At 39.4% G+C, this 26,328-nt stretch overlaps 1 protein-coding gene across 1 annotated transcript in view; it reads left to right on the top strand.

The window, feature by feature from the left end:
• The window catches only part of epha6 (eph receptor A6), a 152,397-nt gene that overhangs the window by 125,055 nt on the left and 1,014 nt on the right, over positions 1 to 26,328 (top strand). The window contains exons 6-17 of the mRNA XM_079357760.1: positions 225 to 349; positions 1,390 to 1,552; positions 4,418 to 4,526; positions 13,608 to 13,678; positions 16,036 to 16,161; positions 16,652 to 16,837; positions 20,713 to 20,774; positions 21,375 to 21,584; positions 22,356 to 22,505; positions 24,322 to 24,515; positions 24,849 to 24,998; positions 25,842 to 26,328. The exon at positions 25,842 to 26,328 is cut by the window's right edge and continues 1,014 nt beyond it. Of these exons, the coding sequence (XP_079213886.1) occupies positions 225 to 349; positions 1,390 to 1,552; positions 4,418 to 4,526; positions 13,608 to 13,678; positions 16,036 to 16,161; positions 16,652 to 16,837; positions 20,713 to 20,774; positions 21,375 to 21,584; positions 22,356 to 22,505; positions 24,322 to 24,515; positions 24,849 to 24,998; positions 25,842 to 25,956 (1,661 nt within the window). The 3' untranslated portion in view covers positions 25,957 to 26,328. The remainder of the gene's footprint in view (positions 1 to 224; positions 350 to 1,389; positions 1,553 to 4,417; positions 4,527 to 13,607; positions 13,679 to 16,035; positions 16,162 to 16,651; positions 16,838 to 20,712; positions 20,775 to 21,374; positions 21,585 to 22,355; positions 22,506 to 24,321; positions 24,516 to 24,848; positions 24,999 to 25,841) is intronic.

Below are 26,328 nucleotides of genomic sequence, written 5' to 3' on the forward strand. Positions count from 1 at the left end.
CTGAAAAACTTTTTTAGCAGAAGGTCAAGTGTTAAAAAAAATCCTGTCTGTGATTTATTCTACTTTTTTTAAAGTTGTATAGATATATATATACTGTATATGCATATATGTAGATACAAAAAGATAAAAATCAGAGATCCGAGGCTGGACTCCACATAACTGTCTGTAAAGTAACACAGTGAAGCTGATGTCTGTTTTGTGTTTTATGTTTTCTGTTTCTACAGGTCCATCTCTGGTAGGGACTCTGAAGAAGGACTGGGCCTCTCCAAACAGCATTGCTCTTTCCTGGCAGCAACCAGAACAAACATCCCTTGCCATCCTTGACTATGAGATTAAATATTATGAGAAGGTACAATTGGTTCTGCTTATGTCCCGGTCCAGGCTTAAGTTATACAGCTGACCTTGTCGGAGATGTATTTATAGCAAATAAATCAAACCGAATCACGCAGGTGTAAAAATTATGAAAAAGTTGTTGATATATTTATGTATTCAGGAACTGACACACATATCAAGGTTTTTTGTATCATATAAGAAAAATTGGCCTCAGACTTAAAGATCTTCAAGGCCTAATTCACTATTAAAATCCAGGCACAGCTATTGTATTTTTAGTGTTTCATTGGGTCAAATACAAAACTTGTGACACAATTATATCGTCCTAAGCGATGTTGCCTGTAACTCTCACAAAATTAAATTAGAATTTAAAAAAGTGTCCGTCAAAGTATTTCATTTGTACTCACTGTTTTCTTTATGCAAAAACAAATTAAAAGTCTAAGCACCCTTTAAAGCTTTGTCTAAATTGAGTCAAGTACAAACACAATTTTGAGATACAAGCCCAGTTCAAGTGTAGTACAGCAGTATCTGGAAATCCTAAGAGGGGAAATTAAGCATATGCAGCTAGAGATGGGCTGTCTGATCTAATGAGCCTAAAAGAATAGAAATGAAAAAAACTGTCCCAGAGTTGGCATGTCCCAAGACACAAATTCAGTCAATGGTATAACCTTTCTGTGGTTATAAAGCACCCCAAGGGTGCAAACAAGGATGGATAATAACCCTTTTTAAACTACATGGATAATGTATTCATTCTCCCTGCATAATGGTTCACATGTACTTATTGTATGTACTTACACTGTACTAAGACAGTGATATCTGTTAAGAACAACAGGAGTTCAGTAATAACTACCTTTCAGATGATTGTACTCCCCATGTTTTGCTCTCCATCGTCAGTAAGCAGATATCGTCCAACATGCACTTTTCAAAGTGAAAAGACAAAAAATGTACACAGATTAACACTGTACCTGTAATGAAGGTGAATCTGGTCATTAATGGAACAAGATTCACGTTCAAGATTTCACGTTGCCTGTTTTGATCATTTTCCATCTTTTCCCGCAGGAACATGAGCAGTTGAGCTACTCGTCAATGCGTACCAGAGCTCCAAGTGTGATAATCTCAGGTTTAAAACCAGCGACGTGGTACGTCTTTAGTGTTCGCACTCGCACGCCAGCTGGATACAGTTCCTACTCCCCGAAATATGAATGTGAAACCACTGGGGATTGTAAGTACCTGACACCATCACTTTTATCTTTTTCTTTGGAGGAATGCATCTTTCTTTGTGTGATTGTGTATATTTTTACCCTACTTCTGCTGACGTAGAGTTCTGTTTTTTAAAGTAATATCACAAGATGAGGGAAGTACTCCAAAATAGGTGGCTGCCCCCAGACTCAGTAGAATAACTTAGCGACTTTAGTCTGGAGTTAAGATCATTTCATTCTGTTTGTCAAATGTGTAGGAGGGCAGTTTTTTAAAAGCAGTTCATTGTGAGGGGAAGGATGCAAAATCTGTGCAAAATAAAAAATAAACAATTCATCTCACACTTAAACCCTTATCACGAATGTTTTTGCACGGACTTCACCCTAAGTGATTTTTTTTAGAGACCCCCGACCCCCTCTCGTCTGACAGGGATAGTCTCCAGCTGGGAGGTGCATATGTGAACGGCTAGGCCAGGAGAATCTCTGGAGCAGTCCCTCCGTAATTATCTTGACATTATCCAGAATGCATATGTGAAAACGACTTTTATTGTCAGAGTGAGGTGAAGCCAGTTGAAAGGTTCAATTACTCTGCAGGCACATTAAGGCTTGTAACAAGTAACTAACAGAGCCAGAAACACAGACCCAAAATGCAGACTTATATAAGAGAGTTTAGTAGAGTGCAGTAAGAGCAGAGTTTAATACACAGTCCAGGTTGGTACACAGGTAAGCAAACAAAAGAACAAAAAAAAAAAAAAATCAAAACAAACAAGCAAACATCAAGGCAAGGTCAAAAAATACTAGAGGGATTTCTGGAAGTAAAAGGCTGGAACGAGGCGACACAAGGAACACACTATGAAGTGGCAACAAGAGGGAGGACAGAGATTAAATACACAGACAATCAGGGTGTAACGAGACACAGGTGAACACAATCAGGGCAGGGGAGCACAAGGCGGGGAAACACAGGGAGCAGGATCTGAAAGACAGAGACAAAGCTCAGTACAAACTAAAACAGGAAACGACAAAAAATAAAAACATAAATGAACTCAAGTAACTTGATGGGTTGTGCCAGTTGTGACCTTACCTATGGGGTATCAGTTGGGATGACAACAAAGTCTCTCACATGAACGTTTCAGCTTTAACCTTAAAAGCAGCCGCGAAGGGAAAAACATGTTCTGAAAACTTAACAAAAATGGAGGCCATAATGTTTCCTTTCTGTGTTTTATGTTCACCTTTAAGAAGGTACAGTGTTAGACAGAAAATGTTAGCAACGAGTAGCAGTTCAGGGTCAGGTGAAGTTGGCGTAGCCTGGAGCAATGCTTAGGGCAGCTACCACCAAGAGCACGACAGCGGATAGAACGCCTGGATATGAACATACTGACAGGAGCATAGCAGGGTTCAAACAACCTTTGGATAAGATGCTGAACATTCTTTCCCAGAAAGAAAATATATATGAAAATTCAATCTATTATTTGTGAATCATTTTATAGAAACACAGTGATCAGAAATCCATACACTTTCTATATCAATAACATAGATACAGGTTTCAAGCATAAACTCTGAACCCTGATCATCAGTTTTAATAAACCAAAGTTTGGACAAAATAAACAGCCTTCATGTTCGGTGTAATATATGTGTTTGGTAGTAGCTTTATTGCAAGTCCACTCATAAAAATACAAAGGTCCAGCTGCCCTTTTATGTTGGGTCAGGTATTGTTGAGGGCTGATTTGGCTTCACAGTTGCCCTCTCCCTTCCAAAGCTGCAGAGGGAGCTTTGCTTTATCTGCAGATCAGACACTGCTTTGCCAAGCCTTTGTACTGCTGGCCTTTTATGTGAAAGAGAAAGCAGATTTGGCCTCTGTCGCGCTCTCCCTCTCTGTCAGTCTGCCTGTCTGCCTGTCACTCACTGTCTCATGCACTTGTTTTTTTCATCCATCCCTGTATTTGTCCGCCACTTCCGCCTCTTTCGTTCTCCCGTGTTTGTCTTTATCTCTCTCCTGTCATCCGTTTCCTCATCTCTCCACTTTTTCATTCTTCGTCCACTCCATAGTCGCCTGTCTCTCTCTAGCTTTAAACTCGCACACATACACACAGCTCATTACAACACCGTCAGTCCAATACGTCTGTTTAGTTAGTGATGTGTGTGAAGCTGACGGCTTGGAGAATTGTCTTGTGTGATCTGGCCACCGCCACTTTCACTCTCCCTCTTAGTGGTCTGTAATTACTTTTATCCAGCCACACACATACGTCTTGACACATTGCACACACATACATGCTCTTCACTCAACACCAACTCGTTCAAATACTGTATAATCCTCCCTCATTTGGCTGGCTACCATGCACCATGATCTCCAATTCATATTCATTAAGCGTGAAATATTATAGAAATAAGTTTGGTAATAGCAATCATCTTTCAATTATCTCAGATTCGTTAGCCTTGTGACGAGACAGAAATCATGAATATGAAAAGGGACCAATTTAACAAAATGATCATGGACTGAATCACAATTTCATGAATGAATAATATTAATTAAACAGCAGCAGGCATATGAATCATTACAGTACGAAAGCTGACCGAGATTTTTTTTTACATAGCAAAGAGCTGATCAAAAATCTCTTTGTAATATAGGTCTGTCAAAGAGAGTGTGCATGCTCTATGTGTGGTGCATTACTGTAAGGGGATATTTAATGTAGAATTGACTGTGAATTATCCTGCCTCCTGTTTAATCTCCCTTTTTTCTCTCCTTACATCCTATTCATCACCCCCCCTTCCCCACCCACATTCAATACCCATTAAACAATCTCCCCACTCTCGTCATTCTGTCCTTCTTATTCTTTGACTTCTTTACCACTTCATCTTTCTCATTCTTTAATGCAACCTCCACTCTCCACCAGCATCAGACATTGCTTCAGACCAAGGCCAGGTGTTGGTTCTGGTCACTGCAGCCGTTGGTGGATTTACCCTCCTTGTCATCCTCACTCTCTTCCTGCTGATCACTGGAAGGTAAGAGCCCTTCACTAAAAGTTCTTTAATCAGCATACAGCCTATGTATTATACACTTTACCAGTCATTGTTACCTGCTTCTGATCACATTCCAGTTTATTTTAAAGTGCTTCTTAACCTGCAGGAAGTACTTGTAAAACACTAACATTAGAAGTTGATGATGGATATTCACTGTACACACAGTATAGTCAAGTGGTTGCAGCAAAGCGAACTGTAGGCCAAGCAGTTTTATTGGATGCATTCAATCCAAAAGTCTGCCAGTATTGTTGTTTTGGGTGGCATGCTCATTACACATAGCAGGTACTGACATTTGCTAATGGTTTTAAAAATTCCAAATGGTAACACGAAGTGGTGACTCAATGAATGTAGGTCTTTTCAAAATATCTCTTGTAGCGAAGAAAATAGATGGATGATGTGATCATGTGACCAGAGTGTTGCCTTAAACAGATGTTAAGTATATGTGTGACTCTGTTTGTAAAATGTGTCTTGTCACATGCTTAGTAGCTAAAAAAAAAAGAAGCCCTAAGTTTCAGCTCGGTTTTGAAACGAGAGTCCTTTCTCAAGCAGTGTAGTTTATCGTGTGGAATCAAAATGATGCATAATATTCCCCTGTTTAGGACAGGAATTGAAGAGAAACACAACTATAAGGACTAAAAGCACAAAGAAATAGTGCCCTCACACTCATTGTTGTTGTAATATTGGCATTGGTGTGTGACTTAGGAAAAAGAAGTCTGCAACACAATGGCATAAAAAAATGCAACTTTATTTACAATCATGAAGTTGAGGGTGTTGGAGAATACATAACTTGTCTTCCCCTGATACACATCTTAAAGAAATGAAGTTGCACTCAAACACAAAGAAAAGTATCCTACTCCACAATTGCATAGACTTTATCAAATAATCATATCTTATTTTTTAAATTAAATGCAGTTGTACTGGCTATATCCAATGTAAATATTGTGAGTACAGTATGTGATGGATATCTAAGTGTTGGGAAACATGTGACTGAGAAAAGTTCTTGGGTTCTAAACGAGGAACTGTGCCTAAGCTAGCCTGAGTCAAATGGCTTGAGGTCATGCAAGTGCATGCCATTTGGAGACAGCGTTTGGGTATCCATCAATATCTTGGTCTCCAATGAGACAGGTCGTGCCTGCTGTTATCAGGCCAGAAGCTGATTCGAAACAGTTAGCCTCAGGTGACAGAACTGAAATATTCACCTGAAATAGACTTTCTGTGACCGTCTTCTTGTCCTAAAAGTAACCTCTGCCATGTGTTATCACCAAACAGTTGAAATGTAGATTGCATTTATGAACATATACAGCAACAAGCCACACAAAAGAGACGCATGCCATACATTCAAATATTCACTTTTCAAAATTGTAGAGCGTATATGAGTAGTACTACGATTTCGCTTCTGTCAAGGGGTTCAGTGCAAGTCGAAGATAAACTACTTGTGTTTTGCTGCCTTTCTGAATATTTTGCTTTTCAGCTACTCATAGAACTCAGAAAAACAGTTCCATCCATTATTAGCATCATGACTGTTGCCTGTGTGGGAGTTAGGAGGGTGTATTTAGTGCCATGTATGAATATTCTGGCAGGCTACAGTAAGTATCTACTATATATGAGTCATGCAAAGGTAGAGTATTTATTCTAAGCTCATGTCAATAGGTTGGTGAATTACACTTAATAATCAATATCATATTAGATCGAGCGACTGGCAAGTGTTGAGAAAACGTTGTTTACCTTTTGTGCTGTACACTGGAACATCTGGCATACATTAAAACTCAATACAATGTTTCTCTCCACAGGACTTACCTTCAATGATTTCTCAAGAATAAATAAAGGTTGAATAAATGAATAAAGCGTCCAAGCTCAGGCCAAGTATACTTTGTTATCAAACACAAGAGGCACTGCTTGTCAACCGTCAACAGGCAAGGCAGGGAACTGCTTGGGGCCCCAGGCCAGTGTAGTAATAATAGACACTGGTTGTAGGGGTCCCCCAATGAGTTTTTGCTCAGGGCATCAACCAACCCTAAATTTGCACCTGAACACAACTATAACTTTTCATGACTTTGCATCTTAAAGACATCCTTATGAGACCTTTTATGCAAGCAGTTTAGTGATGCCCCCAAAAAATGTAACGTCACCAAGTTGCTACCGCTGTCTATTTTCTCAAAGATGAATTTGCCTATAAAACTTTATCACTCTCTAAATTCATGGAATTAGTTCTCTTGTATTGTAATGCCATTAGTACTTCTCTAAAGTTCACTATCTTGGTGTGTTATCAGATTGCACCTATTTGGCACTCATTGCAGAAAAGGAATGATACAATCCCAAATACTGACTGAAGAACACAGCAAAGACTTGCATTGCAATAAACTCTTTCAGAAATTTGGATCTATAGTGCACATTATAAGAAGTGCACCTTATAACTCTGTAGTGTAGATAGTGCCGGCAGCCATAGAAAGTCCAGGACTGAGCAGTAAAACTCAGAGAGATGTGATCAGTTTTGTAACAGGCATGGTGCAATTACTTCAGGGAAGTCGTCTATTTTTGTCAATGTCAAAAGAATTTAAATTCCTTCACCCAAAACAAATCAGAGGCAATGAGTCAGAGTAGGACTTAACAGCATTTTTCTTTTTTTGATGATGGGATGTCAGGTTGTGTCAGAGGCTTTGTGGTTCTCGTTTATTTTTTCTAAAACTCACTTGATGCCAGAGCTAAAGTAAGCCCTTTATGCTTTTAGCATACTGGCATTAGAAATACCTTCTTTTTTTTCTTCTTTTTTTTTTTACCTGATCCCAGGAAAAGCAGCCGCAGTGGTAGTTGGAGTGTTTTTTGACTTCATCACGATTTTTCAAGTCTGCGATCCCTCTGCCCTGTGTAGGAGGAACTCTCAGTCTCTTTTAGTTTCATAAAAGCTCCAAATGTACTTGAGCTGCCAGAGAGAGATGAGAGCATTCAGTCACTCAACTCTCATAGCTGTGAGGTTGTACAACTCAATTGAAGTTTTAAGGGGACCAGCTGTACTCCGAGTTTTAACACCTGGCCGTCCTCAGAGCTAAATACATCTATGTTTGCATATACTCGAGCAAAATCTGTCGGGTGAAAACTTCTACCATAGAAAAGTGGTTTTGATTGCACAGATGCAGCCTCCAAATGAAAAGCTTTATGTTTCTTTTAATTGGCTGCAGGAACTCTTTTATCTCTCTTCATATTTCTTTTAATCCTCCCTTTCTTCTGTGCCCTCTGTGAGGTGACTGTCAGGGATGTTAGGCCAAGAGACAAGTGGTTTGAATTACACTGATGCTTTGATTAGAGCTGTGGGTAAGGTTGTTTTACTGAAGTGTATGTGTACGTGTGGTTGTGCAAAGTGCTTGTGAATATGTACTGTAACAATGCTTAACAGGCCAGAGAGCGGTGGAGGAAGCCAAGGTCTTTGTGTGTGATAAGTGTCTTTGTGTGTCAGTGTGTGCGGCCTCTTTTCAACATAAAAGCCTTGGAGACAGAGGGATAGGCGGATAAAGGGGATCAGAGGATAGGACTGCAAAAGACTGATAAAGGCACATGCCACCATTTCTTTAATGAACAGCTTGACCCCATCAGCAGAGGTCAACAGTAGCTTTCTAAATCCCCTTCTTGTCCTCTCTGCCAGTGTTACCCACCCATGTTATCTGTTCTGTCTATCAGTGTCCAGGATCCCACAGACTTCACTTAGCCCAAGCCCAATCTGGCAACCTGCAGCTCCTGGCCCTGACTCCAGCTCTAATCTGGCAACCTGGATTATGATAAGTCTTCAAAGAGGAGGAGGCTCACATATGATCACACGAAACCAACACACTTAATCGCACACTTTTGGTACACATTTTCTTCAACTATGGCAAGGGCATTTTCACTCCTCACTGCAGCCTTCGTTATTGCATCATTTAGCCACTCTATTTGGCCATAGGGTGCTCTCTAATCTGGGGGAGGTTGTTTTTGTTGATTAGAAGAGCTACTGAAGCAGCATCATTGCCTCTCATCAGTTTTTGAGAAAGAGGTTTTGCAGAGGCAATACAAAAAACGGACCAACTGGACAGACTTCAAATTTTCTGTTATCGGGCTAAATGTTACATCATTGAGCTTCCTGTGGAGTCGATGTACAACAAAGAGTTTTCAGTGCCATTCACTCTTTCAACCTGGTTAGATCACCATGGTAACTTACTCTCCAATCACAACCTAGTCAAGACGAGGCAAGTCAGAGTAAAGGCATGAAACAATTTTCAGTTTGTTGGAGTGTCCTTCAATCTGGAAAGTAACTTACTCGTTACTAGTTACTGTGAATAGTGGTGGTGGACCAAAGTGTGTGGTCTATAATGTTTTGTGTTTATTCATTACTCATCATGATTTTGAGAAGAAGGGTCATACTGGCAATATGATGTGGTTCATATAAATTCAGTGGGGTAGTTTAGGTATTAGGCAGGTTCTTATTTTTTAGTCTCCACAGGGAAGACCAACTTTTAAATCTCCTCCGATTCATACCAATGAGTGATTGACAATATTCAGTATGCTGCCATTTTAAGGATGGTGAAAGGATGAGCCTCCCTACTCTTTCTCTAATTGCCAGGTATGTACTAACTAAATATGCAAAAGTCCTCTTACATGTCAGTCTTTAAAACAGAGGCCATTTGTCCTCTGTTAGATTGGTCATTTGAAGAACAAAAACATTTTTTAGTTTTTTTAGGGGTTATTTTTAGGGGGAATTTAAGAGTATACCCACTTCTTAAGGCACCACTACACTACTCTATATGTTCATTAGTATCAAATATAAATGAGATGTCAATAGTAGATACTTCTTGAATAAAATACTTTATTATTAATTTCTAACACATCCTCAACACCTTTTGGTTGGACATTGTACTTGTGTTTGTGTCTTGTCTGGTTAGTGGATAGCTCTAGGAAAGAGGCAGAAGGGATTCTTTAAAGGATCATTGGGGAAGACTCAGAAACAAGTCAGAAGATGAGAATCCAAAGAAAGACAATGAGACAAAGAGGGAAATTCAGATAAAGACCCAGAACAGGTGAACCAATAGAAGTGTACCATCACCCTACGTGAATGCAGATATGCATATTATTTTACAAAAATGTGTTTTCACTTAAAGATCCCAATATTTTCTTTTTAAACTAAATGAAACAATTCATGTGGACAATTTGTTTAAAGACCCATGTTGCTAAAACTGTGCTAAAACTGTTGCTTTTCCTGTATGTTTTTCAAAACATGTAAAGCCAGTCCAGATAAAGTCCTCTGAAAGTATCCCATTGCTAAATCCTCAGAGAAATGCATTGATTAAATACATTGGTATTTACTAATCAGAGTACACTGGCCTTGCAAAGGGGTGTTACAGAGACATACACTTTAGAATTTGACTAGCTGGTGAAAAATAGTGCTGTGTGAGATTCAACAACTCAAACAGGTTCCTCTCCATCTCCAAAAACTTGGGGTGCTTCCTGAAAGACCATCTTCAGTCAAATGGTTAATTTAAAAAATATATAGGAGTGGTCAATAAGTGTACAAGTACAAACAAAAAAGTGTCAAATTGAACTTCAGCTAATTTGTTGAGGTATTGTGCTGTAGTGGATGTTACCAGCTTCTTTCCTAGTTCATTATTGGCCATTAAATGTGTGACATTTAAAACCAATGAAATATAGTGACCATATTCCAATGTCCAAAGAATAGAAGTAGATAATGTTCATAAAGAGAAAAAAAGGGAAAATCCACGTTAACAGTTATTTTGTATTTAGTATTGTAATGTAGTGAGCATTTAGAATTAATTTTACATGTTAAAACTTGGCTTTAAAATGGGTTCCATTTTAGAACCTCAATGTCCCATTGTCCACAACAATGGACGTGTTCAAAATTGTTTTAAAAAAAAAGAAGTTTTTATATAATTTTTTTTTGCAAGTTGTTTTTAGCTGCCCAAATACAAAATTTATGTAAAAAAAAAAATCCATATCTAAAAACTTGTTTTTCCTGGGTCTCAGGAGGATAATCTTTAGTTAATTTACCATTTCAATAAACTTTATTTTTTTAAACATCTTTGCAACAATTCATATCTGCAATTACTCTAAGTGTCACTAAATGATCAGAGCATTTTCAATATCACATCATCAGTTGAAATTGAATGTAAAGTAAGTTGGTCATTTGTTATTTTGCCTGTGTTAAAATAAATAAGATATAAAGTATTGGAAGATGTAAACATTTGATTTAGTTTAGTATTATGAGCCAGAACCACACTCAACCCAAAAGTCAAACTGTCACTCTATAATTTCCTGTGGGACTCAGGCCGAGATGCGGACGTCTGTCCCTTGGCTCTGCCAGCTTCATCTCCAGGGGGGAGATAGCATCTCTCATCTGGACCACAGGGGTGTGGAGGTGTAGGGTTGAGGGGGGAGGTGGGCTTGTCTGGAGTGACAGTTTAGAGAGCACTCTCCTTTGAAGTGACAGTGTGGCTATTAGAGACCTCTGTTTCTGTCTATGCTATGTCTCTGTTGGGGGTTCAGGTCAAGCCTCTTGGCTAGTTGCTATTGCTCCCTTAAAGTCTCCCAGTGAACAGAACTAAATGTCAGCTTTTTTTAAAAGTCAGCTATTATGATGAACACTTAACATAAAGCCTTTAAGGTAATGGAGCGAGAGTATTGACTTTTGGTGTTTACTTCAAGGTATACAGTAAGTGAAACAGCTAGGCAGCAGAATTAAGTTGTATCTGAAAAAATTGAGAAGAAAATATGGAAACTTATATTAAGTGATCCACTCATGGAGTGTGTCCCTTGTGCACAAGGTCATTAATTAGGCCCTCTACTGCAAAATTAGTTTTAAAATTCATCAGTGATACGGCCTGTGAGAGAACTCAGAGCACCACTCCTTCTTCATGTAATTAATTTTCATCTCAGTGCTCCTCTTAAGCTTTGCCACCTCCACCTGTCACGCACCACATACCAAATACTTGTTAGCATAGCGGTTGAGCCTCTGTTTTTTTTACTCCGAAGTCATCTTTTACTGAATTCATTACTAAACACTTGGGTAATTGAAGCATATAATTTACCCTAAATATCTCAAATAATAAAGCTCATTCTGATCCCTTGTCTGAGGCACTTGAGGGTCATCAGGAGACGAATTTGGTCATTTGGGTATGAAAACGTGTCGCTATTTGGGTTGCTGCCGTTGTTATCATGATGGTTTCTTGATCTGTTACATGGTATGTGTAACGAAGGAATGGAAGGGCAAATGCTATAAGAAAAAAAAAAGTTCAATCGCAAAAGGGAAGTATGCTATTGTTTAAAGTCTAGTTAAATACATTGTTGCAATTATAATGAAATAATGTCATGGCTTAGTGTGATAACTGCCACCAGCTGTGAGTCAGATCCCCATCTGTTCATTCTACTTTGCCATGAAAAGGATTTTGGGTGTGATTCTGACACTTGGTGTTTTCTTCACTTTTTATTTTGGGGTGACATCCAAGGATCTATTTGGATAAATTCTTTTGCAGATGCTGTCATCTAATCTCTCAGCTTTTCAGACTTTCTTGGCAGCAGCTTTTTTATCAGTGGTTGGCTGTCTCTTGGTGTGTCAGTGCCCAGATAAACTCTCACACAAATGCACACACACACACACACACACACACACACACACACACACACACACACACACACACACACACACACACACACACACACACACACACACACACACACACACACACACACACTTAGGAGGGTTGAGGAAGCAAGAATACTTCCTACTTACTGATGTTATATATTTTGAGAAAACCTTTAAAAATTGATTAAAAGAAAGATTTTCTCAATTTCGATTATTTTCTCAGGGATTTTTTATGCTTTAGTTTCTACATTTTTTTTGGTCCAAATCACACCACCTCCATTAACATTAGTATTAATAAACTATCACTTCTGAAGCCAACTCCATCGGCCTGCCAACATCTTTTTTTATGATAAGATCCACTGATCACCAATCAACCTGACAAAGTTGTTTTTTGTTTTTTTTGCCTGTACTGACTAAACAAATGCATTTCTCTCATTTATTGGGTGTTTCATCTGGTGTTTTACCTGATATGGTGAAGTTCTCATGAGCAGGTTATATGGAGCTACATCATCATGAAATAATGGCATTTATTCAAGCTTTAATGGCGCAGTAAGCTCCCTCTGTATATAACAGCTCTTAATATGTCTATTCTTACCATCTGGTTTATGTACAGCTTCCTTGTTTTCCTCTTTCACAATCTACTTTTTTCAGTTATTTAATCTTTTTTCATCCTACTATAGCGCTAACTTTTGGAAGCTTTAATACTCAGAAGCTTTTAACTAGCAGTTTAGTGTGAAGTTGTTATAATTACACTTCTCATCTCCCCCTGTGTTTGTGTGAAATTGTCTCGTATGTGGTGTAAAAAAAGAGATTTGAAAAAAGTTTCACAACAAGAAAACACTGAATAGTTAATGCAGCAACACAATTTACACATGTTCGCAGCTTTTAGGGGGTCGCTGCATGTCTGCTGCATTCTCGTAGAAAACAATTGAGGACCCATATTACTGTCATATCAAGCTGTTCACACAATATATACTATACCAAAAGAATCTGAGTGTTGATCTGGAGTCAAGCATGGGTTTATGGATATATGCATATTAGCGGGACCAATGTCAAACTGTTGTGCATCTTGTAAAATAATGTTTGCACTGTAGCTCCAATATCGAGGCACTTTTTTTTAAAGAAAGGGGGTTCACAAAATATGTCTATATTTTACAATGCAGTACAGTGCATTATCCTTTCTGTAAACTGTAAGCACCTAAAAACTCATCCTTCTCTAATCACGGGCCTCTCTTGTTTCGATGATGAGTCTCCAGAGGCAGAACATCGTATGTTGTACCACGTTTTATAAATTAACTTTTTTTTCTCAAACATTTTTGTCACTTGAGTTTATTGAGAAACAAACATTTATGTTCAGGATTCTTGTTGACCCAACCAATGTGCATGTCCTGGATATTTAGTTACGACTATGTAATCAGTAATTAACGCAGGTTTTTGTTTTCCAGGTGTCAGTGGTATTTTAAGGCCAAGATGACTTCAGAAGAGAAAAGGAGGACCAGTTATCAGAATGGACATGGTAAATCCTTTTTTCTTTGTTGTTAGTTTTTTCACAAGTCTCAGATTAGGTCTAGCACAATCGTTGTCCATAATTATGGTTTGGGATAAGCAATACTTTTTTTCTCGTTTAAATAAAATGCTTGGCAAGTTGCATGTGATCTAAAAGATGAACATTTTTCTTGCCAGAATGCACAAACCATTTGATTTGGTGTAAAAGTGCCAGGTTTTAATTTGTGATGAGTCTTTGCCAGGAAGAAGAGAGAGATGGTGTGAGGCACAGTTTGAAGCTAGCAGGCTAACCACCTGCTCTTCTCTTTGCATTCAACACAAACGGTGTACTGCTGTATGGATCATTTCCCATGTGTTTCTCTGCAAAGGCTTATTTGAATGTTGCTAGGGAGAGACAGTCCCCACCTCAGATCTTACAGAAATTAAAACGAGTCTGGCTTCCTGTTGTTACAAATGCAACAACAGAAGTGACGAATGTGCTATTTTATGTCTATGTTTTCTGGATGAAGACGTCAAACACGTCAAAACGCTTTCAAGCAGCATGCGCCTTCATCTTTCTGCGTCTCCTTCCTCTCCCTCCCTCCTCGTCTCTCTCTCTCTCTCTCTCTCTCTCTGCTCCTCTCCTCCCCTCAAGTTTCATTTGATGTTTTACACGAGTTCTTCTTCTTTTTATATTAATCTGGTTACACAGGTACATCCCTTGACTTTCTGTGTCTGCCCTCCTGTACTTTTCTGTGTTGTCTGCCAGTTTTTTTTTTCTTTTAATACCCAAGTTTTCATTCCAGACAGGAGAAAAACAAATTGAAATGAGAGCTGTAAGGTGAAAAAAACAAAAGAGCTTTGAAAGTGAGCAGAAAGACAAAGACTGGGGTGAGACCAGGGAAAATTCACATAGTGTGGAACAGAGAGGAGAGAGAGACAAGGTTGGAAGCTGCAAGGTGCAAAAGTGGAGAGGACAAAAAGAAATATCAGACTTTTATGGGGGCAATTCACGTGTGGCTGAAAAGCCATGATAGCAAAATGAAAAAAGTAATCTTATTTTTTTTAAATGGCTCACAAAGAATCTAATTCTCCGGTATTCGAAATTAGATATTTCTACTAGATATTTTAGTGAGTGTTTTGGCTCCTTTTAAGTGAGGGTGTGTTTGCTCCTGAAGAAGTCGTTGAAATGCTGCACCTCTTGTGTATTGTCTCCGGTCTCATCCCTGAGTGTGGTGTTCTTTAGAGGCTTAGGGAGGAGAAAGGGTCCTTGGGGTTTTGGTATATACGTTAAGGCATCAGAGACAACTCGCTGTTTTGGTGTTTTTTTGTGTCTGTGTGTGTTTGAGATACTGTATCGATTCCTAAAGGAGAAACACAGCGTCTGTCTGGCTCCCCCTCCACTGGGAGGTCAGGGTTTAGAGCCAGAACAGCAGCGTCCAGTTAAAGTTTCATCGACTTGCTCAAGGACACTTCAGCAGGGTGGATGCTTGCTGCTTAACGGGGGCTAAAAAAAAACCTCGACCTGCTGAAAAGACTGTCTCAGTGTGCCTCCCTGCTGCGTCCTCAACAAGCTATCAATGTTTGTGTGTGTTGGTCTATTTGTGCATGTGTTGCAGACTCAGAGGGCGGCAACACTTTTGCTCTTTTGCTTTGCTACAGAGCGGTCCCCGAGCATCAGACAGGAAAACTTGTCTAACTGCCTGCAAGCGTATGATCAAGTGGAAACTGTTTCTCAATTCTACAGCCAGCTGTCTTAAGGCTTAAAATGTAAAATAAAGTCTGCAGTGTTGCGGGGGGAAAGGGTTTAGAAGGAATACATGAAAATATAGGCTTAATCTCTGTGTCTTTCCTCATGATTGCTTTTGTAAAGTTTGCATTTATTCTATCTTCTCATTTGCTGTAGTGTTGTCTCTAGAGCAAGGGCTCCCAAACTTATCATCCTGCGACCCCCCAAATAGCAGTATGAGAGACTGGGGACCCCCTCTGTCCCTGGAAATGGTTAAATCACACAGCAGCGTGCACTAATAGGCCAGGCACTGACATTAAAACAACATAAAAGAACACAGCAGCCTTAAAATTATTGTTGTTTTCTTGTGTCTGTGTACATTTTCATTGACTAAGAGTAAATATAGTTAAATTCTTTACTTTTAATAAAGGATAAAATCTGCAATTTTAAATAAATGTATTGTTTTTGGAAGGCACCTGCAGACCCCCTCCTGCTCAGAGGGTCCCAACCGCCACTTTGGGAAACACTGCTCTCGAGGATGTTATTTTTAATGCTAGCTTTTTTTTACTTTCCACAGAACTAAACTGCTGTAACACATATTTGTATAAGTTAATTCTGAGTTGACAGCTGACGCTCTATCTTTCTCTCTGTTTCCAAAGTTCCCTTTCCAGGAATAAAGACCTATGTTGACCCTGATACATATGAAGACCCCACGCAGGCTGTCCATGAGTTCACCAAGGAGATTGACCCGTCCAGGATCCGCATCGAGAGGGTGATCGGCGCTGGTAAACACACAAACACATACTGTAGCTACACACTCAGCCTCCCAATAATTTGTGCCTGATCTTCCCTGTATGTGAAAGAGAAGCGTTTCGTGGTGGTTAGACTCACAATAGCTAGCTAAATTTGTTATAGGAGATGATCTATTTTCAGTCAACAGATATAATTGTAATGAACCTACTCTCCTCCATTGCGGACTCTAAGTAGGATGTGTTTCCCAAGTGTCTCATTGTCATTTTCTCTGCTCAGTCTTTAGCAATATTAAAGCCTTAACAGATTTAGGGAACAAAAGAGAGTATAATAATAGATTGGAGGCTTTTTTCAGTGGGTGAGATGGAGAGTTTCATCAAGTTTATTTCATCTCAGAGGCAATAATGCCAGAGTGTGGATGGGAACTGCAACACTGCCCCCATGTGGTATACAGTGGTGCTGCTGATGAAGAAGAGTCTGGCGGTAATCTCCTCTCTTTGTGCATGTGTGCATTATGTGCTTTAGGTGAGTTTGGTGAGGTGTGCAGCGGTCGCCTGAGAACCCCGGGGAAGAAGGAGATTGCTGTGGCAATTAAGACACTGAAAGGAGGCTATGTGGAGCGTCAGAGGCGAGATTTCCTGCGAGAGGCATCAATCATGGGCCAGTTCGACCACCCTAACATCATCCGGTTGGAGGGAGTGGTCACAAAAAGTAAGTAGGATGGGAGATGTTATTGGATTTTCCCTAAATCATTGATATCACTTGCGACAAAGAGCTATTTTCAACTCTTCATGGTCAAGACTGCATTCGGTGTTGTCACTTGTCACACTTAAATGTGGCACATGTTGATTTATTTGATGTTGTGCTCAGCAACTATGCTCAAAGCCTTTCTTCTTCTTCTTCTTCTTCTTCTTCTTCTTCTTCTTCTTCTTCTTCTTTTTCTTCTTCTTCTTCTTCTTCTGCTTCTTCTTCTTCTTCTTCTTTTTCTTCTTCTTCTTCTTCTGCTTCTTCTTCTTCTTCTTCTTCTTCTTCTTCTTCTTCTTCTTCTTCTTCTTCTTCTTCTACTCACAGTCAGTGTGAGTGTATGTATTGTGTGTTAGTGGGTAGCATCATCATGTTAATTCTAGTGCTCGTGCTTTATCTGCAGAGATCTCTGTTTCTGTGCGTGCTAGCTTGCGTGCGTGCTAGCTTGCGTGCAGACTTGTTAACGAGCTCTGTTTTATGGGGCTCACCCAGTGCAACATATGGTTGTTTTTACAGGAGGTGTATAAACTAAGACATGGCTGTGAATATAAATGGGTCCCCTGAAGACTTCCTACCCCTACTTGAATGTAAATAGAGGACACTCCTCAGTTCTGACCCTGCTGACAAGGACTCGGCTGATAAGGCTCTTTAAAAACCAATACTGCCATCTTTTCATTAAAGCTGCTGATTGCTGATGTTTTGCGCTGATAGATTGATCTGTAGTTTTATAGTCTGCCATTTCTGAAGCAATCGAGTGAATAAAATCCTCCCAAACAAGTATGAGATGATTTGTCTTGTCAAAAACATTATAATGATTTTAAAAGTTGCAAATGTAATTAGGAACTTTCCACCGTGGTGATCCTTGGCAAAGGTCAACAACATTAACTGGGTGTACTGCAAAGACATTTAAAATGTCTGTTTTTCAGACTCTGACAATACATTATTGTGTTTTCTATCTTTTTATTTTACATTTGTATCTTTTACAAACCAAAACCGTCAAGCAATATCTTTTGTCCAAATAGTGGCTCTTTTTTTCTAATGGCGCTCAATAAAGTGGCTTAGAGCTGTGACTGTTTTTTTTTTTTTTTTGAAGAGTATTTTATTTTTAAAGTCTTTAGTAATAATGTAAATATTAAGTTTAGGAGACAACAATGAAGTCATCACAGCCAAACAACTTCACACATGTCCAACGGTGCATCAATACACAGAAAAAAATCCTACCCACTAAATCACAAAATCAAAACCCATCCCGATCAGGGCAGTAGGGTATCACAAAGTGAGATATTAGTTTTCTGAGTAGACTTTTCTATCTGACTTTGATCTTTCCCCTCCCTACATCTGTTGTTGTTCTTCAGAGACTAATTACAGGAAGTATTGTGCTGTGACTGACTGCTATACCTGCTCTGAAATAACAGGTGACACATTAGACTGTAAACAGGTGCGTTTGTCTTCGTTCAGGCTCTGCACTGCAAAATGTTGTTTCCAGACCTCGCTAATTAGCTTAGGAAGGCAAAGCTTGATCAAATAATTTCCTGTGAATCCCTCCTGGACTGGTGAAGTGAAAAGTATCTGCAGAGGGTGGGATGATGTGATTTGCATACTTTAAAAAAGGTCCCTATTTGGGCTAAAGCAAATACAGCTCTGTTTATTCCTCCATTCATATACCTGTGGTGTTTTATTTTCTGTTGTGGAAAAAAATGTAAGAGGCTTAATTCAGCTTTGATATTTGCTGTCTTAAAATGAACATAAACACAGTCCTCATGTATATAATTATGTTAAGATTCTATGAACACAGATCCTTCCAACAATTACACTCAAAGTAGCTTTCTTTTTCAAACACCTGCAGTTTTGTTGAAGCATAAATCCCCCCTCCACCGGGACATGTGAGTTTTCTCCAAACAGTCTTTTTATCCGTTCTTGAATTGTCTCGAATTTGTGACCTCTTCAAAAATATCTGACAGAAAAGTGGACCAACAGAACACTTAGAAACATGCAGCCTTAGGTGATATTAACATGTTTCCATACAGTATGTTTTTTAACTTTCTTTAGAGTAAAGGGTTGAAAAATAATTAAAATCATGATGATTTTAATTATTCAAATTATTATTTTTTATATATATTATAAGAATTACTCAAACTCTTTCAAACTGTTAATGGTTCAGCATCTGGGACAGTCTCTAGCATTGCGCAGGAGCTCTGCGGAAATATTATAAGTCCTAAAAATGTGAATCAGAGGGTTTTCTCAAAACTACAGTCCGCTTCCATGGCACCATGTTTCCCCCTGCAGCATGAATCTACTTCTTCTGGCCTTCCATTATGAGTTTCTTCACATTCCCATGTGAGGGAAACGGCTGCCATGAATTCGAAGTGTCATATCACAGTGTTTCTTCACCGCAGTCACACTTTTATTTCTCTTTCCAGCAGTTTAGAATGTTTAACAGCTCAGCAGCACGCAGGCCTGGACAACCGCCTTCCCAGCTGTATACCAGTCAATCTCTTACCCCGCAGGGATCGTCTGCAGGGGGAACACTAACATTTGTACAGAGGGATGGTGCTTGAACGTGTTTCTAACGAAATGTTCATGTCCAACACAAACTGCATACTGAACAGGTTGAGTTCGGCAGGTTTGACATGTTGAAATAGAAAAGTTTTCAAAATTCAGAGTCTTGGCTTGATGCATCAATCAGCTCATGAAGTGTGTTTACCCAAGCTCCTTCACTTTTCCCTGTCTCAGACTGCCAGGTGCAACAGCTACTCACATATTTGCAGAGTGATTTTTGTCAGCTATTGCTTTAACCAGTCTTTTACGTGACTGACTATTATGTTAAAGTTATTGACAGGATCAGGGCCAGTGTTGGTCAACTAGTAGTGTAATGACCCACATGCAGTAATTTTCCCCAATATTTCAGTATGAATAACGTGCTGTGAAACATGGGCTGATAGAAACCCTTTAACTATCGAGGTGTTGCTGCACGTTTCGATAAATACCGTAAAGGTAGGTCTCAATAAGAGGGCTCTGTGCATTTAAATGTAAAACTTTCTACTCTCTTCCATCTTTTCTGTGTTTGAAAATATTTATAAGCAATGGAAGGGTCATTTCATAGACTGGAGTAAATAAAATCCATGGATGTTAAGAGAAGTTTTAGGGTAAATAACATCAGTAATAAGAATCATGTGGGTGCAGACGGACAAGTGGTTAGGTCTCGGCCCATGTACAAAGGCTTTAGTCATCCAAGTGGGCGGCCCGGGTTCAAGTCCAGCCTAGGGCTCCATTACCACATGTCATTCCCCGCTCTCTCCAGATTGCCTACTCTAGTCGCTGTCCTATCAAATAAAGCCAATTAGACAAAAACACATTAAAAATAATAATAACAATCATATAAGGTAAAATTTGGCCCTATAAGTAGAACACCTTTAGTTTGAAATTTCAGTGATTAACCTGTCCTCCTAATAGCAAACCACAAAGAATTAATTTAACAACATTCTTGTAAAATGTGATAGTATGCTAGAGATTCTACAGCAATTTTTTTATTGAGATTTCTCACAAAACATCTCCCAAAACTGTATCTGATCTGAGCAATATTAACCTACATGCTCACCATCAGAGGTCCATGAGAATGTCTGCATAAACAACGATTCAACTTCATGCTCACAAGCATTTTATTTTTCCTCAGCCGTTATTCAAATAAAGGGAAGGGTGTCAAAACAGTGTTTCGTCCCATTTCCTCTGTGTTGCCTTTTGCCTTCCTGTGTCTGCCCTTTTTTTGTTGCAAAACTAATCTATTACAGCTTTGAATTGGCATCTGGAAATAAGTGGGGGCTTTTGTGTTGGTGTGTTTGCAGGTCGGCCTGTGATGATTGTGGTGGAGTACATGGAAAATGGATCCCTGGACTCATTCCTGAGAGTAAGTGTTGAGTTGAGCTGAGATTTGGTGTGATTATCTCTGAGCTATGGTTGTTGTTTTTTCAGGAAAATGTGAATAGTTTTAAAATTGAAAGAGCCACAAAGGAACAAAAGAAAATTTAGAGAATTTACCTTATTAAGCATGATTTGAACACAACTCATGATAAGAAATGATAAGTGCAATGCTTTTCTATTCTTCTGACTACTCAAAGCACTTTTTTCACTACGTCACACCTAACCATTCATACACTGATGGTCGAGGTTTCTATATAAAGTGGCTATCAATATTAATTAATCCCATTCATATACATTTATAAGCCACTGAAGGAGCATGGGGAGAATATGTCTTACTCAAGGATACATCTGACACGTGGCTGCTGAAACTGGGGATCAAAACCCTGACTTTTCTGTTTAGACACGAAGGACTCAACTAGCAAGTCACAGTCGCCCGCCTGCAAAAAATGATTGTTTTCAGAGTTCCATTTTTCTTTTTTCTATTTTTTTTTTCTTTTTCTTTTTTTGGACCGTTGTAATATCCTGAGTTTGTGTCATAACTCTTCTGATTTAATTATTTTTCCCCATGCCCTTTTCTCCCTGTCAGCAACATGACGGTCACTTCACTGTCATCCAGTTGGTGGGCATGCTGCGTGGTATTGCCTCAGGCATGAAGTATCTGTCAGACATGGGCTACGTTCATAGAGACTTGGCAGCTCGGAACATCCTGGTCAACAGCAACCTGGTGTGTAAAGTGTCAGACTTCGGCCTGTCACGAGTCCTGGAGGACGACCCGGAGGCTGCTTATACCACAACGGTACGTGTGGTATAATCAAAGAAGATACAAGATTATAAAAAGTGCAAACTTGGATGGAGACGACATCATCTAATTTGTGTCTTTTATGCACATATGCTTTGTCACCTTTTGCAGGTATATTTCTAATCAAATTTAACATTACATTAAACTCATTTATTTAAACTCTGCCAATACCTGCTGTTGTTGTTTTTTATTATTTTCATTCCCAAAAGGAAGCTTATCACTTCCCCGAACCCTACATTTTTGTCAGCATAGAAAAGTCCTCGCAGACAAAACTCCCAGTCATACTTTAAGCATAGCAAACTAGTTCACCAATCCGCCTTCTTCTCTTGGGGCCAGCAAAAGATGGAGTTGCCTGAGATAGCAAAAGCTTAACTTCAAAAACTATTGTGCTGAAAGGATCATGTTCTGAAAATCTATCTGAGCCCAGAGTGACCTCTATTTCCTGGTTTGTATTGAGGCTATTGTGTGTCGGAAGTGTTGTGTTTAGGGCTCCAAGTTGTCCAAGTCCAAGCACAAGACTGTCGTTGAGGTCCACAAAGAGCAAGTGAAGGGGGAGGTGAGGAGAGAGAAAAAGGGAGAGGTGAGGTGAGGAGAAGAGTAAGCAGAGCAGACGATATGAGAAACATATCGAGGGGTTATGAGAAAAGTGAGAGGAGATGAGATAGAAATGAGATGAAAAAGTTAATTTAGTTCAGTTGATGTAAGTAAGTTTTGTAGGCTGCATTTCAGGATGTGTTTAATCGTGAATTTGCATGTGTGTTTGAACAGGGTGGTAAGATCCCCATCCGATGGACTGCTCCTGAGGCCATCTCGTACAGGAAATTCTCCTCTGCAAGTGACGCCTGGAGTTATGGCATAGTCATGTGGGAAGTGATGTCCTATGGGGAGCGGCCATATTGGGAAATGTCTAATCAGGATGTGAGTATAACAGTCATGAAAGAGGTTGTGTGTTCTATTTTTGGGTCAAAGGACGAACACATAGCTGAGTCTTAAAAATAAACATTTTAAAGTTGCTGTCCTTTAACTTGCTCTTTCACTGTTTTCCCACATCGGAAACTCACCTCTGAGAAAGGCAGACTTAAAGCCAACATTAATGGAAGTGCACCCTGAAACACAAAGCTTTCATTATATTCCTGCCTTGTTCAGACCCCCCCCCCCCTTAAATCGGATTGGCCACCCCAAAATCCTACACTATGACTTGATGTTTGCCATTTCTTTGTTCAAGATTAAGCTTGAGGATTCTTGTGGAGACAGAGAAGTTCAAACAATGATGGGTTTTCATTGTGTTAGTATACATAAAGCCCTTGGAGGTAGGGCATAATTTGTAATTAGATTCTTTATTTATTTCCATTTATATTAGCTGTTGTTTTGTGAAATACACTTTAATATAACCCCACTTTGTACCAAGGAGATTCATACAAATCTACAAATCCTTCTCTCAACAATATACAGTATGTGTCACAAGTGGACTGTATTGTATCTAAAACACTTCCAGGACTTTAAGAAATACGTAAAAATGTGTATATTTCTTTCATTATAAATAACAGAGGGTTTTTTTCAGGGGCATGTCAGTGGATAGTCTTGTACATGTTGTTTACTCAAATATTTCCTCACAAGCATCGTTTGCCAACCTCTCACTACAACACAGCTCAATATTTACTCCTCAATTCAGGTCCTGCTCCACTCTAAATTCTGAGTTTACTTTTCAATAAATCTGTTAAAGTTGCTGCCCTTTAACCTGCTCCCTGACTGTTCTCCCACATCAAAAGCTTACCTCTGAGAGAGGGGAGGGGAGAACAGAAATGCTGCTGAGATTCACTAAAAGGAAGAGAAAGATGAGTGAGAGGAAAAGGGAAAGAGCAGTAAAGGTCAGAGGTTCAGAGGACTTCAGTCTGGTAGACGGGGAGTTTAAAGCTGTGAATTCAGTGTGGCGGAGCAAACCCGCTGATCCCTGGGCTATGGTCAGGGATTGGAGGGGCCGCAAAGGAAGCAGATCCATCCCTCTCTCCGCTGAGTGTGAAAGCTCAACCGTAATCCCTTCAACCCCTTACACACAGATTTATACACATCTATACACAGACAGCCCTACACACACATTTACTAAGGTCCCGGGGTTTGAGGCGGATTTGTGGTGTTTGGAAATTGCTTAGAAATGCTTTCCAAGGCAAAAGGCCGGCCAAGCTGTAAAACCAGCTACACACTTTCTCAAACTGGTCAGCCACTTAACACAGCTCCCAACAAAAGACACACAGATCTCTACTCCCAGAGACTCACACATATGATGCAGATCTTCTGTGCAAGTGTAAGCACATTCAACATTCAGCTTCTTTGGAGGTGTTTAGGGCATTATAAGAAAGAAGTAGTTCAAATTGATTGTCCATCACAGGAATCCAAATGTTCAAGGTGGGGGGTTATAAAAAGCTTACATAGCAGCATTTATGAATTACAAGTTTTTTTCTAAGGTTGGTGGACAGAAAAAAATGGCTAAAAGACCTTAAATAGTGGATTGGAACGTGTGAACATCCATAACATATTGCTTAAAAATGTTTGTTCTTTTTCTTGTTTCTGCCACTCAACCTGCCAAATGGTTAAAATCAAACGTGCTTAACGCTCCTGTGAGAACATTAGCTTGATTTTTGTGGTACTTTAATATTGTCCAACATGTCTAAGAAGTGTTTTTAAAATCACATAGTTAAATGCATACATTTTCATCTCTATTCTGTTCGATCTCTAGGTGATTCTATCCATTGAGGAGGGTTACCGGCTGCCTGCTCCAATGGGCTGCCCCGTTGCCCTGCATCAGCTGATGCTGCACTGCTGGCAGAAGGAGAGAAGTCATCGGCCTAAATTCACCGATGTGGTTTCCTTCTTGGATAAACTGATCCGCAACCCTAGCAGTCTGCTGCCCCTGGTGGAAGACATTCAGAGGTAAAGTACTGAGTTGGGTCCTAGTTCTGTGTAATATTAGACTTTTAGTACCTTTGAGGATGAAGTGAACAAAACTGTTATTTGTCAAGCATCTACAGAATTATGATTTCCTTGTGATATAGGTTGAGAGAATGTCTGAGTTATGATTATCAGAAATGTTACTATCAAAGTGAGAAAAGATCCAAAATAAAACCAAAGATAGGTGGGTGTCTGTACCTTCAAAGGATTTAAGAACTCTTTTACAGTTTCTCCTAAAAGCAGGATCAATGTGTTTTACTCTTTAAGCCAGTAAGTTTTGCATCAAAGGGTTTTTTTTTTTGTTTTTTTTGTCAGTTTACCAGAGTCTCCGGGGGAGGAAATGGACTACCCCATGTTCATCTCTATCGGTGACTGGTTGGATTCCATTAAGATGAGTCAGTACAAGAGCAATTTCATGGCAGCAGGCTACAACACAATAGACTCTGTGGCAAGGATGAGTATCGAGTGAGTATAAGAGCAAACATATAACCCTTGTTACCAAATACCCAAATAAGACTACTTAACTTCGTGGTATGATTTATTAAAACGGGAACTTGACCTGTTTATTTAATGAAGTTCTGTTTGATTTATTGTATCAATTCACAAAATGAATTTTTGGACCAAACAGTTCTGGGGACTTTTTGAAAAGGAACTACCTACAGTACCAGGAAGGTCCCTGGGAACTCCACACTATGGGAATTCTTCTATCAGCATTTGCACCCCCTACTCTGAAGCAGGAGCTAAAAAGGTTCTTTGATTGGGGAGCTAGGAACTAAAATAGTTCAATGTTCCTGCATTATGGAATCAATAAAAAAGGAGGGAGGGTTACAACAGTTCCTAAAAATATAAGAATGTTCCTGCGGTCAGAAAACATCTTGTGTAAATGCCCCCCTGTGACTCCAAGGTGAATTTCCAAGTCTGAGATACGCTGATGAAGGTTTATTTCAGTTTCAAGTTGAAACGTATAAAAACAGATTGTGTTTTAAACTGTGATAGTCTTGAAGCTGTGGGTACAAATAAGGCAAGGAAAGTTTATTAAAGACTTTCAAGTTGCATCACGGGAAATGAAGAGTAACATTTCTGGTGTGATTCCTACTTCAGGTGTACGTTTTGTTTAATATGTTTTCACATTACTTGATGATCTTGTGTCTTCTATACACACTAGATTTTACAGTGAAAACAATGGTCACTTAATTAAGAGGATTTCTCAAAGTAGGCAATGAATAAAATCACGGAAAAGTCCCCAAAAGAGAGATTAAAGTGGTTTCCATTTGTGTTTGTGTGTCTGTGTTTACCCTCTCGGCCTAGAGATGTGAGGAATATTGGGGTGGAGCTGATCGGCCACCAGAGGCGGATCATCAGCAGCGTGCAAACCCTCCGCCTTCAGCTACTGCACGAACAGGAAAAGGGTTTCCATGTATGAGGACCACGTTTAACACAGCCTTGGATGGACAGATAGATGGACAAGAGGGAAGTGAAGTCTAGACCTTTGGATAGACATTCTCCAGCCTGTGCCTGTGTCTGAACTCCTCATGCAAGAGGTCATCAGACAGACGAACACAGCAGACTTCCCCCTGGTCTTCCTCACATCCAGACATTTTCCTACTATACACCCTGAACCCGAAATACCTGGTCCTGCCAGACTATTAAAGACTTAAAAGACTGGTTAAGGCCCTTACTTAGGGGAATGTAATGCCTTGTTGCAGCAGCAGTACTTTTGTGTATGAAGCAACAATATCTAGAGATGTAGATTTGCAAACATAATCTACTAAAACTTCTGACTTTTTTTTTTTTT

Source organism: Symphodus melops (genome assembly GCF_947650265.1).
Source record: "Symphodus melops genome assembly, chromosome: 12".
Taxonomy (NCBI): Eukaryota; Metazoa; Chordata; class Actinopteri; order Labriformes; family Labridae; genus Symphodus; species Symphodus melops.